Consider the following 15,737-nt stretch of genomic DNA (forward strand, 5'->3'; position numbering starts at 1 on the left):
TGAATCTATTTTTTGTAGGGGGGTAAACAGAAAAAAAATCTGCATAGGGGGGTAAACGAAAATTTGCTTATTTTGCAGGGGGGTAAATGATCATTTACCCAAAATTAAACAGTTCTTATTCAAAATTGGTATTTTAAATTAAAAATTTAAAAATAAAATATGTTTTTCTATAAATCGTTTGATCAAGATCAAACAGTCGCAAACCTACCCAATGTGTGAAATCATTGAAAGCATGGGATTAAATTTCAAAAACTACTCTTTATGGAATATCATCATGGTCAAGCAAGAAGAAGTACAAAGAAAGAAAGAAAAGTAAATGGCCACGTCATCGAAATTTCCTTTATAATAAGACCAGAACTTCTTCAACAAGCTAGAACTAGAAAGAAGCAAATTATAATTTCTAACTAAGAAAATGGATGTAGAGAAAGTATTCCATATGACCGGAGGAGTTGGCAAAACTAGCTATGCCAAAAATTCCTCACTACAGGTTCTATAATTTCTCCATTAACCTTCAATCTCTTTCATTATTTTTATCTTAGAGTTTTGTTAAGTTTTTTTCATTCTTAATAATATTTATAATCTACTTTAATTTTTGACAGAAAAAAGCATCTGAGAAGGTGAAACACATAATCACACAAACAGTAGAAGAGCTTTACATTGAAACAACACCAAAGAGCATAGGCATTGCTGATTTAGGATGTTCTTCTGGACCAAACACTTTATCAATCATCAAAGATATCTTCCAAACAATTCAATTGACAAGTCAGAAGATCATGCATCATTCTACTGAGTTCAGGGTTTATTTTAATGATCTTCCTACTAATGATTTTAACTCAATCTTTAAAGCTTTGCCTGAATTCCAAAAGTTGCTTAACCAAGATAGGAAAAATGGGTTTCCTTCCATTTTTATGGGTGGTTACCCTGGTTCGTTTTATGGAAGACTTTTCCCTAATAGTTACTTGCACTTTGTTCATTCCTCCCATAGTTTACACTGGCTTTCAAGGGTAATTCTCCTAGCTACTTTTCTTTACTCTTTTTTTTATCATACTTGAATTCTCCACAGCGGTTTTACGGTGCAGCCAGTTGTAGACAGTTAAATTAGGAGAGAAATAAGTACTCATGTGAGTAGCTCTATTGTGGATGCTCTAAAGTGTTGCCTGTTCGCCTTTCATTCATATGTAATAATTTTTTTTGGTACAAGGAGATATGTAATAATTTTGAATATATGTATAAAGGTAAAGACAAATATATTGCGAAAAATTTGGACATCGAATATGTTTTTCATTAGTTAGTTTGTTTCTCGAATGTGTCTTTTGTTAGTCAATTTAGTCCATCAAATTACTAACAAAAATTATACACTTATAGATGTTTTGTAATTTTAATAGAATTATAGTAATAAATGATGACTATATTTAATTTTAATTATTTCTGGTTATATTATATAGGTACCTCCAGCAATCTATGATGAGCAGAAAAAGTCTTTGAACAAGGGTTGTGTTTACATTTGTGATAAAACCCCTGAAGTGGTGTCTAAAGCATACTCTCAGCAGTTTCAGGAAGATTTTTCCTTGTTCCTTAGATCAAGGTCTGAAGAATTAGTTGTTGGTGGAAAAATGGTGCTGACATTTCTAGGAAGAAGGGGACCTGAACATGTTGACAGAGGCAACTCTTTTTTCTGGGAGATTCTTACTCGTTCATTCACTATTCTAGTCTCACAGGTACTTTTCTTTAAGACATCTTTTTATCATTACTACTTTGAAATTCAGTAATCAAGGACAGATCATACTAGTTAGAATGAGTTAAGAACTTTTATTCATTAAATTCAGTAAGCAAATTCATTTTACTCCGTCCGTTTTAAAATGAGTGTCGTTTAAAGTTTTTGCACACATATTAAGAAATGCAATTATGATATCAAAAGAAATTACACTTCTACTAAATTAATTCTATACTTTATTGATTGGTTTGTTTCCTTGAAAATGGGGTGGGAATAGGTCAGGCCGGCCTACAACCTAGCCTACATAGGAAAGTGAGAATGACGGTCAATTTGAAACATTTTTTAGGTGAAACGACACTCATTTCAAAACTGAAGAAATATATGAAAAAAAAATTCTTTTAAGTATTTTCTGATACACATGTGTGAGTTCATTTATTACTTAGAAATTATATAAATAAAAAAATTTAACTAGTACAGTATTATTGATTGACCTAGATTGTAAAAAAGTTTTACACCGTCAATATATAAGTGTTAGATCATTAAAATAGTTGACTTAAAGTCATATAAATAGTAGTTTGTGATTGGTTGACAGTGTAAATTTTCTTTTTCTAACGGTGTATATGTCTTGTGAAAAACCACAATTTTGCTTATGTATAGTAGAATGGTTTGTTTTGATTGAATGCAGGTGTAAAATTAGTTTATACCGACACTCCATTAAAAAAATAAAGTTTATACTAACACTATATTTCCTTTAAAACCTACATAAAGATAATATAAAAAATATATAATGATTTAAGATTTTGAATGAAAATTAACTTTTCGTGGTCCCTCTGACCCCAACTTGGACGACTTATATGTGCTATGTGGGAGTTCTATGATGTTACTCTAGTTATGTGGAGGGTTTTGGCATGTTCTTTCAATCATTAATTGATTGCAAATTTTCTCACGGTAGATGTAACATCTAGCCGATCAGAATTGGTTTGGAATGAAACAATGTCAACAAAACGATTTTGCTTGGATTTTGATTCATGAACATCAATCATTAAGTTGTAGCTTTCATCATAAGCTCTCTTGTGTTTTTATAAAGGGGAAATTTTAGGGTGGACCATGGACCACTCTTAACAATGGACCACACTATCTTAGAAATTGCACTTTAGTTCTTCAAATTTTTTGAATCTCTCTTTTTGTCAGCTTCTTTTCTTAGGGTTCCTCTCTCTTTTAGTTGTCCTCATCATATCTATGATATGTTCCTTGATTCATTATACGTCATAATCGAAATCACCACCCTAAGAGTTCCGTTGTTGGTATGATTAATTCCATGTTTGGCGAAACTGGACCTAAAGATTGTCGATTGCTTGAATTTTTCTCCTTAATGTACATGGTCACTTACAATAAGAGTTTAGTTGAAAACATCAACGGTTTACAATTCTCGACCTGTTGGTTATTTCAAGAAAACCGTTTGTGCTCTTATCCAGAAAGAGTTGATCAAAGCGACATTGGATATTACATATTTTCCTTACTCAATGACCAAAAACCTACTTCCACGGTTGTTGTGCTCCGACAAACACCCGGACCCGTGCACAACCCTAAGCACATGTATTGTTGTGTTCGTCTCACTTTCTACCTTCTTTGTTGTTGTCCTTGTCATTACAATAGTTGTCAAGATCAACAATATATTTTGAAGTTTAAAGCTATTAGAAGCATTGTTCTGTTTGGACGGGTTAACTATCATCGCCTCAAAGGTTTTGTTAGAGTGTAACTTGGATTTACAGGAACCATTGAGGGTGGATACACAACTAAACATTAGCTATTTAGCGACTGATTTAAAGATCGAAAAGTTTTGGTACCAGTAGTGGTCGATTTAGAAGCTAATTTTCTAAATCAATCTTAAAATTGGTCTCTAAATGGGTTTATGACTGATTTAGAAATCAATTTTCAAAAAGTTTCTAAACTACAAATCTTCAATGTTACCTATTGATTTGATCTCTTATGTTTCTAAATTGATTTATAAGCGGCAAGTCGGTAACACTTTTTTATAGTCATGGTTTTAGAATTGGGACTTTAGTTGGTGAGCTTGAAGTGCTATCTATTTAGAATCTTTGTTAGAACTAAAATTAATCCTTAAATCCAAAATGAGTTAATCATCATAAATAAATATACTAATATGCATAGCGTACCTGAAATTATGATGACCAAATAGTGATGTGGTTCGACCTTCTAGATTAATGCACGCTCGATATGAGAGAATACTTTAGCTTTATATATATATAGTCACACATTGCTCAAAGGAGAGGATATTGATTGCAATGTGGACATCAAACAGCTCGCAGCCCAGGAACCTTCGTAATGCGGGACTCTAATATAACTTCAATACACACTCTCACCTTTGCATGAGTCTTGAATCCAATTCCTACATCATCTAAGACTCAAAAACCATCTCGAATGATGAGGATGTCCAAACACATGTACATCTAACAAGAACCTTGACAATGTGAGACTCGAATATAACTTCAATAGCGATCTCACATATTAAAACACAGGCTCCAAACGGGACTAATTCAATGTTATACCACCATATGAAAAGCTATTGGCCTTTATTTTCTTATTTCATATGAAAACTGAGAAGGGTCAATTGGCATTTTCACAAACAGTTGGTGTGGCTGGTACTATTTTACAATTGACCTATAGTGCCCCCTACACAACACAACACAACACAGCAATTCAAAATGGATTGGCATTTTTCACTGTTTTATTGTGTTTCTTTAATTTCTAGGGTTGGCTAGGTTTAAGATTGAAAGCAAGTTGTAGGAAAATAGTGGGTTCTTGATGGTTCAAACATTAATAGACAATGAATGAAGGTACTGTGGTGTATCAACTAGGTGGCTTAATACCATAAGACCTAAAACTATGCATTTATTTTACAACTTAGGCTTTATAGCCAAAGTTTAATGATGTGTTCTTTGCCAAAGAATCTTTGGTGAACGAGAAATGAGGATTCAATATTCTATGCGATTGCTGTATATATTGTGCAAGTGCAATCGCTGTAGAACTATTATATTGTACAATTTAATTTAGACGTAATCAAAATTAATAGAGAAATTTATTTGTTCTTTGTATAGAAATGTTAGAACTAAATTGAATAATATTTTTTTTGTGAGAGATTGAATTGGGCCGGGAACAAATTATGCTAGACTAAATTTAGTCTTTAGTCAAGGATTTAAGTATTACTACGATGTTATGAACATTTAGATCATGTATAGCTAGTGATTGTTTGCACTCACGCGTTTCTGACTGTCCTATCTAGATTAGACGGTTTGAAATGAAAGACGCAACATTACTTTTTATCATAGACCGTTCGATCAAGACTAGATAATAAAAAACGCATGACTGTACGATTGCACGCAGTCACTAAATACCTGAATCCCTAAAGTTGTATATATTTTTTTTGCAGTCAATTTATGATGATTTGTGTTTATTTTGATTTTTTTTCTTCCTTTGATTTGTGTTGAAGGGAGAAATAGAAGAGGAGAAACTTGATTCATATGATGTGCATTTCTATGCACCATCAAGAGAAGAAATAGAAGATGAAGTAACCAAAGAAGGGTCATTGAAATTAGAGAGGTTGGAAATGGTTGAGATAGACAAGAAGGAACAAGGCAAGGAGAGTTATGGTACAGAGGTTGCAAAGGCAGTAAGAGCCATCCAAGAATCAATGATTTCTAACCACTTTGGTGAAAAGATTTTGGACAATTTGTTTGAGAATTATGCAATATTGGTGGATGAAGAAATTGCCAAGGAGGATATTAAACCCATCACTTTTGTTCTTGTTCTTAGGAAAATATGAACTAATGTACAAAATTTTTAATGTGGTAGTATTTTGGTTGAAAGTAAGGGTATGTCTTTAAATTATATGCACTTAATATCTATTCTTCTAATTAGTGGTCCAATATGTACACTTGTAGGTGCTTAAAATCATATTTTGAAATTATTGAATTATATAATGAAAAATTAGGTTATGGTGTTATTAAAATAATATCAATCTTGGGAATTCAGAAGCCACTCAACTTGATACATTTCATCCTCCAGAAAAGTCAACTCGATACATGATTAAAATAGTCTCCTATGTGAGGGGTAGAATTGAAAGGTTAGGGGATGCGTGAGAGATTCGAGGGCGCAAAAAAAAAAACTCTAAATATAATTTCTTTTATAAGAATTGTTTGATAGCTATTAGTAATATTATTGAGGAGTTGAAGTTCGAATTTCGGATTTTTCAATTTTCTATGTTTATAGTGTGTGTTTAATCACTAGGTAGGCTACTAGACTAAAAACAAATTCTTTTATAAGTGTTAATATATTTTAAAAAAAAAATTCTACAATTGTATGAGATTCGGCTCCTCACTTTAAGGGTGTGTTTGATTTGTAAAAAATTGGAGACTGGACATGATAACTCTTGTTTTGATGTGTTTGATTCTTAATATGTGTAAAAGATTATATATAAACTGAAAAAATTTCTATCACTAAATCACAACATAATTTTGTGTCCAAATTAAAGTACAAGTTATCTAAAATAATAATATAACTTCTTGTCCAACAAACATTTTTTTTTGACAAATCCACCAAACATCTTATAATATAGAAAATTGTTCAATCTCTAAAAGTTTATCTTATTTTGTCAGCAACCTAACATGAACATCTTTTTTAGATGGACAAAACTTATATGCATTTTTTTAGATGCAGTTTCTCTTGTTCCTCTCACAAAAAGGTAGTTATTTATATTTTTTAATTAAAAAAAGAAAAAAAATTGTTTTTAAATAAAAATAACTTCACTCATGTATCTAGCACAGTAAGAACTGTGTACATGGAACTGTACACAAGTTTGGTCTTTTTTAGATTAACATGATAGCAACACGATTAGGATTCACAGCAGTAACATAATCTTGCAGTTACATGCTAATTTCAATTTCGATTCCCAACCGCATATTAGAAATCGGACGGCACATATTCGTTACAGCACTCAGCTACAACTGCAGGAAATTCAATTTCAACAACATAAGCATTAAAAAAAAGAGCAATAACAGGAGTACTCGGCCAGGAACAATGAAGGAGTTAGAATTGTTTCTAACATAAGGGCCATAAGCTTTAGGATTGGTCGGGAGTGGTTATGGTGCATAAGCTTTTTCCTTATGCACCATGCATAAATAATGAAAATTGTTTAACGCACCCCCAAAATTGCTTAGCGCCCCCCACATACTTAGCGCATCCTAGATTTTCTCGTGCCAAAACCATTTTTACTGTTGAATGATTTTAGAGAGTTGTAATCCAAAACCATTCTGCTTGTGAAATGGTTTTGTGTGTTATTTATGTTGGGGGTGGGGGCGCGCTTAGCAATTTGGGGGGGGGGGGCGCTAAGTAAACTTGGTCGACGATAAACAATTTGGGGAGGTGCGCTAAGCAATATGGGGGCGCATTAAGCAAACTGGGGGGCGCGCTAAGCAATCTGGGGTATTTATGCATGGTGTGCATAAGCAAGGCTTATGCACCATAACTTATGCCTATTTTAGATATGACTCATTACGTGTAATGTGTGTTTTACTTTATATTTTGACGATAATACATTATGTGTTTTAAAACTTAAAAAATGTGACAACATATTAATTAGATGCTTATCTAAAAACAGATTAATCTTATGTATTAAAGTGTATAATATTTTTACACATGTGATAGCATTTTTGGCGAGTATAGAATCACTAAAAGGCTAATTTGACTAGAAGTTGTTGGAATTAATTTATTATTAATTATATATAAGACATGCTCTCAATAATAAAGATTAAACATATAATCTTATAACTGAAGTGCGGAAGCTAAACAAACATATGAACATGTATATATACACAAGATCTACGACATGTTGATTTATCAAGGATTATAGGAATACATGAATAGATGAACCGTGAGATAGAAGTAGAACAAACCGATTGATCCTGAAACGTAAAGAGATAGAGAGACGGACGACGAGTATCCGTTGGTTTGTGGTTCTTCCTCAACCGGACTTCTTATGCCCTAAGCACTCTTCAGATGGGGAGAAGAGGCGACATGCAGTGTGTCTGGTATGTTGGGGACCATAGCCTATATATAGTGTGATGGCCAATTAGGGTTCCCATTATTCCGAAATGAGTCATCCCGACATCCACTCTATTGGAACAAAATTGAGATTTATAATTTCCCCAATGGTCATTAAAGGTTTTGATGATAACAAAGTATTAAATGTACAATTGGAGGTACTAAAATTTGTTTTCAAGTATGCAGAATTATTCTGAAGATATGCCAGAAGATGATCATTCAGAAGTTCTGAAGGCTCAGAGGATACCAACGTTTAGAAGTTGTAAGCTTCAGAAGTTGAAAGCCTCGGAAGTTGAAAGCACGGAAGATGATAAACCTCTGCACATATCTTTAATCTTTATGAAGACTGGGTTATTTGGTTTGAATCATTGACGAAAGCGACTGTATAAGTGGTTCACGATAGCTTTCTTACATTATCCCTAGTCTTAAGGAAGAAACGTTGTGTGTCTGTCTTCTTAGATAAGAATGGAAAGTCTTCTCTACATCAAGCCAAAGTTGCTGAAACTCTTGTTCAGATTTGGACGTTAATTCAAATCCATGTCAAGACAAACTTCAAGCTGGCAATCTTATCTTCATCAACGGTCATATGCAACGTCTATATCTCATTGCCTATAAATACAAGATGAATTGCATCTCTGCAAATACTTTACTTATGCGCATAATCGAATTGAAAGAAACTCTGCACAAAAGACTTAAAGCTTTGAAACTCTTAATCTGTCATACTATGATAGTTTATAAAACACTTGTAACTTATCATACTTATGTTTATTTAAGTCTTAAGTGTATTTCTATACTTTCATTTGTAAACCTTTGTGTTTATTAGAAGTCTCCTGTTTAGATAACTTGAGCATTTGAGTAGGAAGTCTCTTGTTAGTTTAACCTGAGAAATTGTTTGTAATCTTGGTGATTATTTTAGTGAAACTCTCTTGGAAGTGCAAGAGGACTGGACTATTCTCGATTTGTGAGAGGAACCAGTATAAATTCCTGTGTGTTCTTCTCTACTCTCTATCCTCTTACATTGTGCTTTAGTTTTATCCGCTGCTATCTCGAAAAAGTTTTTAAAATACTAAAACACAATTCAACCCCCCCCCCCCCCCCCCCCCTTCTTGTGTTTTTCCACCTTCACACTCATATTGAGCTCATATCCAATTAATTAATTAATTAATTCTAAATAGAAATCTAATTAACCTTTTAACTTTATTTGACCACTTAATTAATTAAGGCTCCTAATTGATAAATAGCTAATATAATTATATAAAAGTATTTGATCACATAATATTATTGGAATATCATAAAATATTCCAATAGAAGTCTTTGTCTTAAACTAAAAAAATTAGGTTTTTTTTATAAGCAAAAAATTAGGTACTTTGAATTTATTTATTTTGATATTATTATGTTTGTTTTTATTTTTTTTGGTGTAAATCAGGTATCTTTTGCGCATAATTGTAGAGATTAATACTCCAAACCTCGTGAGATCCAAATTAGAGACAAATTATCCCTAATTTTTTTAACACCGCTGCATATCCAAATCAGTGATCATCTTGTGTTGCCACTTAGATGGTTAATAGGTATTCATAAGATTAGATATTTCCCTATTGTTTTTAATAGAGTGGTGTCATATGCATGAAATTATTTAGAAAAATATATTTTCTCGTGTTGCAACTTTATATGTGTTGCTAATAACTTATCATTTTGTCTATCTATAAAAAAAAAAAACATATATATGATATTATATCTGACATCTTATAAAATATAATTCTGACATGTATGATGTTTAACGCATCGAGGATACTCGGTTTTAAAAAAAAAAAAAAACTCAGCATATACACATATTGTTGGTTGGGTCACGAGGGGCAGCCGAAGAATCACCCGCATTGGGCTTAAGAACAATTCTACAAAGGAAATGAACACTACAGTTTTACCCAAAACATTTCGTCGACCATCAGTTATGATACCAGAGTGGGGTAACGAGGGGGCAAACGAAGAATCATCCACATTGGGCTTAACTCTACAAATGAGTTGAACATCATACTCTTACGCAAAATCTTAATGAATTATGTTTATGGGTCTTCTCACTTATAAAATGTTCAACCTCCATTTTTTTAAATAATGTGAGACTTAACTCACCTCATACTTACCACAAACGTCCACGTTTAACACAAATAATATGATGCACCGATATAATTTCACAAAATCCATTATTTTTTGCAATGTTTTGTCACTACTCTTTTCACATTGACCCATCAGAAGTACGTGGCTAATGAAAATATGCAACAATAAATTTTTATCAAAATAAACGAATTCTGATTTATCGTATAAAAAGGGGAAAGGAAGGTGTAGTGTCTTAATTTCCCAATATAGATAACAAGTTGGTGTAACAATAGATCAAATGATTGTATACAAATAAGTTAATGAACATAACTAAACGTAGGAAACATGATGTGAAAGTGAAAGAACCTGTTCGTGTTGTTTGTGCTACATTCAATTTTACAAAATTTACAAAATTTAAAACAAGACAAAAGAATCTCTACAACCCAAAAAATCCACATTGATATCATCTTTTTGAATATTGAATTTTTTTTTGTGACAGGTTTAATCACTGAGCATTTTCATAAGACTCAATGAAAAAAGGGACCCCTTATGAAAATAGTTCAATATAAGATGAAAAAAGGTAGGGGCCTAATGTTAAGAAATAGAAAAATTAATACTTTTTTTGGTAATTTGTGGAATTGTCACATCATAAAAAGACATTACAAAACCCCCATCTCCTGGCTTCATCACATTTTTTTTTCTGCCAATGACTTTGATATGTGACTATAGGATGTGTCACTTTCATTTTTCTACTTCTAGAGCTGCACCCATTAAAAGGGGGATTTTACTACAGGGCCCCTTTTTTTCACTACCTTTGATTTTTATTTTTTTTAAATATGTTGAATTTAACTTCTCCTGATATCATGGTTTCAAGCTTCTTGTGGATTGATGTTTTTGTATCTTCTGACTGATCATTCTTATTTTATACTTTTATTTTATGAAGTTGAAACCATTTTGCAAGTTGTGGTGAAGTTTCTGTTATGGTCTAAACTCTAAAATGATTTGGATTACATGTAATCAAGATAATACTCCCAAAAATTTGAGAGTATGAATTTGCACCAAAATTTGAGAGTTCATAATGTGATATTTCCAAAAATAAAAAGGTAAACAAAAAGGTGATATTGATACTTGATTTTGTTTGGTTGGAAGATGGACCTGAAATCTATGCAATAAAAAAAGCTGCAGTCATGTAGTCTGTAGGTTCGGGCCATTCGATTATGATCTAATGGTCTAAGTGTTATTTTAAATATTTATATTAAATAAAAATAGAAAATGGATTTAAGATTTGAATCATCTAATCTTAATCAGACAGTTCTAAATTGCTGAGTGCATACATTTTAACTGCATTCAATCTAATTCCTCGAAAGATAGTAGTTCATAGTTTTTAACAATTAGACTTAAAAAACAGGACAAGCTTGTCATTGTCATTACTAGATTGGTCACATAATGGACTCAAAATGGTCAAATGTCTTTGCATCAAGTGGCGACAAAAATTTATTTTAATTAAAAGTTACTCTAAAATAAAATAATTTATATTTATTTAAATATATTTATGTAAAATTTGGTTGAATATGATTAATAAAAAGGAATTGAATATAAAATTTTGACAATGTTTTGAATGATTTTCGTGAAATGATTCCTGATTTTAATTTGAACAGTTTTACTAGGAAGAACGGCGTTTCCCTTAAGGTTCAACATGTTTTGGCGCATGTTTTGTTTGATAAAATTGTTTAGGACATGAAAGTTAAGTTTAACATGACGACAAGAGAAAACAATTTTTGCGTGTTTCCAAGCAGCACATGTTGAGGAATTTTTTTCTTGCTATCTGATCCCTATTGACGGATTAGGCCAACATATGTCATCAATGGAGTATCGCACTATCCTTAAATATCATCTCATGATTCCTTTATTTCTTGTTGATGAGGATTGTCAGCTTGTTTGTCGTAAGTCATGTGGCTAACTCTGGGGAGCATGCAGTACATTATATAGAGAGTTTCCAGGCTACAAATACAAACACGACTTTTTTCAAGAAGTTTTTTTTATATTTTTAAGCGCGTGAGAATATTTATGAAAAAAGAGGCGCCTGTGAACTTCTTGATCAATTCACATGACAGAAGATCAACTCTCAAACCAGGGGATGTTATGTACGAGTGGATATAGAGGAAAACATACATATGTAGACTTGACCAGGGTTCCACCTCTTGTCTAACCTCAAATATAAAATTGTATACGAGTGGATATAGAGAAAAATATGTATATGTAGACTTGACCAGAGTTTCACCTCTTGTCTAACCTCAAATATAAAATTGTATTACTCTCTCATAGATATTGATGGTTTTATAGGTAATCAACTTCTCTATATTTTCTCTATTGAAGGACAATATATATAAAGATAATTAGTATAAAAGTTTATAAAATAACTTACTCTTGATGGTTAGACTGTCTTTCCAACAAATTGCAACCCATAATGTTCCTACATTTTCATGAGGCAAAGAAGGTTATAGACTTTCCGATTATTATAAATGCATTACTTATTTAAGTTGCTTCCCATATCCATCCCTCTATATGCTACCCCATCCATATGTCTCAGATGTGATTGCTCCAACTACTAAAGTGGATTATAATGAAGCTCATCGGAATTAGAAGCCCACCCTTTAAGTATGAGAAACTTAATCAAGCAAATGCATGCTAGCTATGGTTAAAAAGTCTTGCTAGAAAAATAAAAACATCACAAATTAGGTAGGATTGAACAATTTTATTTATGGTACAAGAACAAATTTTGTCAAACTTTCGTGAAAACATTGATAAGAAAGCTAATAATTAAGAAAGCTAACACGTAATTTTGAATACATTATCTAATCAAGAAACTATTACATTAGGATCAGTTTACTGTTAAGAAGTCTTACATCGATTGCGAGATGACCTGAATATATGTTTATAAATTAGAGACAATCTTCACTTTACAAACTGGTTTTGTAGGATTGAGTTTTGTCAATTCTCAATGATATCAGAGTCTCCTCAATAATCCGCTTGGTCGGAAACTATTAGATTTCTGATCAAGACATCCATCATTTATATTTGCTCAAGCCCATCAGTGTTGTATTATATTCTATTGCATTAAAAATATTATTTTTAGTTGATTATTTCAACCGTATCTACATAAAAATTACGATATAAAATAAATGAACGCTTAATTTATAGGATGTTTATTGTCTATTATAAGGGCAACATTCAACAAGTCTCTAAATTTGAACTCGTGTTAGAATTTAGGAGCAACCATTGATAGTAGGGTTGGGAATAGGCTAGGCGGCCTACAGGAGTCTTTGGCCTGGCCTGTATAAGTCTGGCCTGGCCTGGTTATTAAAAATGTCAGGCTTAGGCTTTGAAAACGGCCTGTTAACATAAATAGGTCAGGCTTAGGCTTCTAAAAATGCCTACGAAGCCTGATAGGCCCGCCTATTTATAATAATTATTATTTATATAATATTATTATTTATATCTTATAAAACAAGTATTATTTATATAAATATTATTAGCTTTTAATTATTGCGACTTTTCGTAATCGTATTTGTTATTTCATTAGTTTTTAATTATTGTGTTAATCATATTATTAGTTTTTTCTTAATGTTGTAGAAATTATAAAAATTTAAATGTGAACTTTTTAAGGCCTGTTTAGCCTATTTAAAAAAACTATATAGAGAAGTTTTAACGTAACACATGCTTTTAAACAGGCTACAAGGTCAGGCCAGACTTTTAAAAGGCTCAGGCCAGGCAAAAAAAAATAACATTTGATAGGCCACATGCCAGGCTCAGGCCTGAAAAAAAATCGTAGGCCAGGCTCAGGCCTGTCAAGGCCTGGCCTGGCCTGGCCTGTTCCCAACCCTAATTGATAGGAATGGATGATTGCGTATTATAATTTGGGTTTGTTTAGGGCGGATAGTATGATATCTGTGTCCACTCCATTAGATAAATATGATATTCATATCTACTCCATATTCGTGCGGGTATCCACTAAGCGGGTAATCCGCGGGTTTTGAGGTATCCGCGGATATTAAGAGATATTCATGAATGATAATTTTTTTAAAAAATACTTTTTTTTCTGATTACCTAAAATTTCTTAAAAGAAGTAAAAAAAAATATTAACACATAATAGTATTCTTACATTTCACTTTCAATTTAACAACAATGTCATCACATTCATTTTTCTTTTTTTTACCAAAACTTAATATAATATTCATATATTTCTCTTTAAAAAAATAATATACATACATTTCTAACTAAAATAAAATTCATCACAAAGTTATGCAAAATATAAAATCCTTTTTTATATTTAATAACTAAGGATATTTAAGTAATTTTTTATTTATTCCCGGTACGGATATCCGCAGGCGAGGATATCATTAAATCTGTATCCGTATCCATTAAATATCGAGTAATTAAAATATCAATTTATTTTATCCGCGGATATCCATTATGTTATCTGCCCCGTACCGTGGCGGATTTTATCCGCGGATATTTACGGGTACGGATATTTTTGTCATCCCTACTCACTAATTAAAAGTCACATTCTTGAACAACAATATATTGGTCCAAGTGGTAGGAATTTTGATCCCCTTAAACATGTGGTCAGTCGATTTTTGGCTCATACGTATAGACAAAATTCGATTGGGAGGGATAACCACCTTGTGTGTCCCACAGGTTCCCGATGGAGATTAATCATCGCTAACAGCGGTAGAAACTTTATATCAATATCATGGTAACATAAAAAATTACATTCTTATAAAAAAATAAAAAATAAACAAGTTAATTACCTCGTGCGTTAAATCTATGCCCTTTTTGAATCATATAGTTTATGTAACATGCAATATGGCCTCCAATCCAAGCAAACACCAACATTTTGAGGGTGTTGTTATAGATGCTTTGAATAGCTTTATGCAAATTCAGTAAAAAAAAAACAATTAAAACTATGCAACTATGCAAATTCAACGACAAAGAATAACACATCTTTAATTTTCACTATACATCCACATCACATACAAGATTAGACATTCACACCTCTTCTCTTGTTTAAAAAAAACAGGCATCATTCTCTTCTCTAGTTGGACACATACTCACTATAAACCCTAGTTGGAAATTATATTTTTTAAGTAATTAATATTTTTAACATTATTATACATATAAAGTGGAATATCATCGGAAAAAATAATATTTTTCCCACTAATCGAAAATGATACAGGTTGGTACAATATATTAAGTTTTTGTATTACAAAGTCTCATATTGAATGTGAGTTGATTTATATATGAGTTTAGAGTCTTTCTAAGATTCGTTGGACCTGAACATAATTTACAAGGAGGTGCATTTTTGAAATGGCTTTAGTTGCAACCAATTTAAGGATATGGGTGTTTGTGTCCCTTTTCCACACTAGTGTGCTTGCTATGAGTAATCTTCTATTCGCCAAAGGCACAAAGTCATACTTAATCTTGATATAGTGATTAAAGGTTTGAATCAATATGAGCTTCTACTCATAGAGCTTGCACTACATATACTTAAATCAACCGTAATTATAGTAGACAAATGATTCTCTCATTTTGTTATCATTAAAACATCAATAACATGTATTATTGTTTTTTACACCAATGACTACTATAACATTGCTCTTTAAAATAAGTTCAACCACAACATAAGACGGTAACTTGATTGATGTCGATTTGACAAAACAAATAAAAAAATAAAACAAAAATAGATAATTACACTTGGATTGAATGTAAACAGGCAATAAGTTACGAATTCACTCCCCAAACAGTTTCAAAC

At 32.0% G+C, this 15,737-nt stretch overlaps 1 protein-coding gene across 1 annotated transcript; it reads left to right on the forward strand.

Moving 5' to 3' along the window:
* The first annotated feature begins 327 nt into the window (after nucleotides 1-327).
* On the forward strand, nucleotides 328-5,727 carry LOC123910190 (probable methyltransferase TCM_000336). Its single transcript, XM_045961270.1, has 4 exons — nucleotides 328-487; nucleotides 600-1,004; nucleotides 1,446-1,718; nucleotides 5,226-5,727. The coding sequence occupies exons 1-4, from the start codon at nucleotides 413-415 to the stop codon at nucleotides 5,556-5,558; spliced, it is 1,086 nt and encodes a 361-aa protein (XP_045817226.1). The 5' UTR covers nucleotides 328-412; the 3' UTR covers nucleotides 5,559-5,727.
* Nucleotides 5,728-15,737: the final 10,010 nt, after the last annotated feature.

This window comes from Trifolium pratense, linkage group LG2 (genome assembly GCF_020283565.1).
Source record: "Trifolium pratense cultivar HEN17-A07 linkage group LG2, ARS_RC_1.1, whole genome shotgun sequence".
Lineage (NCBI taxonomy): Eukaryota > Viridiplantae > Streptophyta > Magnoliopsida > Fabales > Fabaceae > Trifolium > Trifolium pratense.

Coding starts and splice junctions, on each gene's coding strand:
- LOC123910190 (XM_045961270.1), top strand. CDS start 413: ATGGATGTAGAGAAAGTATTCCATATGACCGGAGGAGTTGGCAAAACT. Junction 488..599: donor CCAAAAATTCCTCACTACAG/GTTCTATAATTT, acceptor AATTTTTGACAG/AAAAAAGCATCTGAGAAGGT. Junction 1,005..1,445: donor GTTTACACTGGCTTTCAAGG/GTAATTCTCCTA, acceptor TATATTATATAG/GTACCTCCAGCAATCTATGA.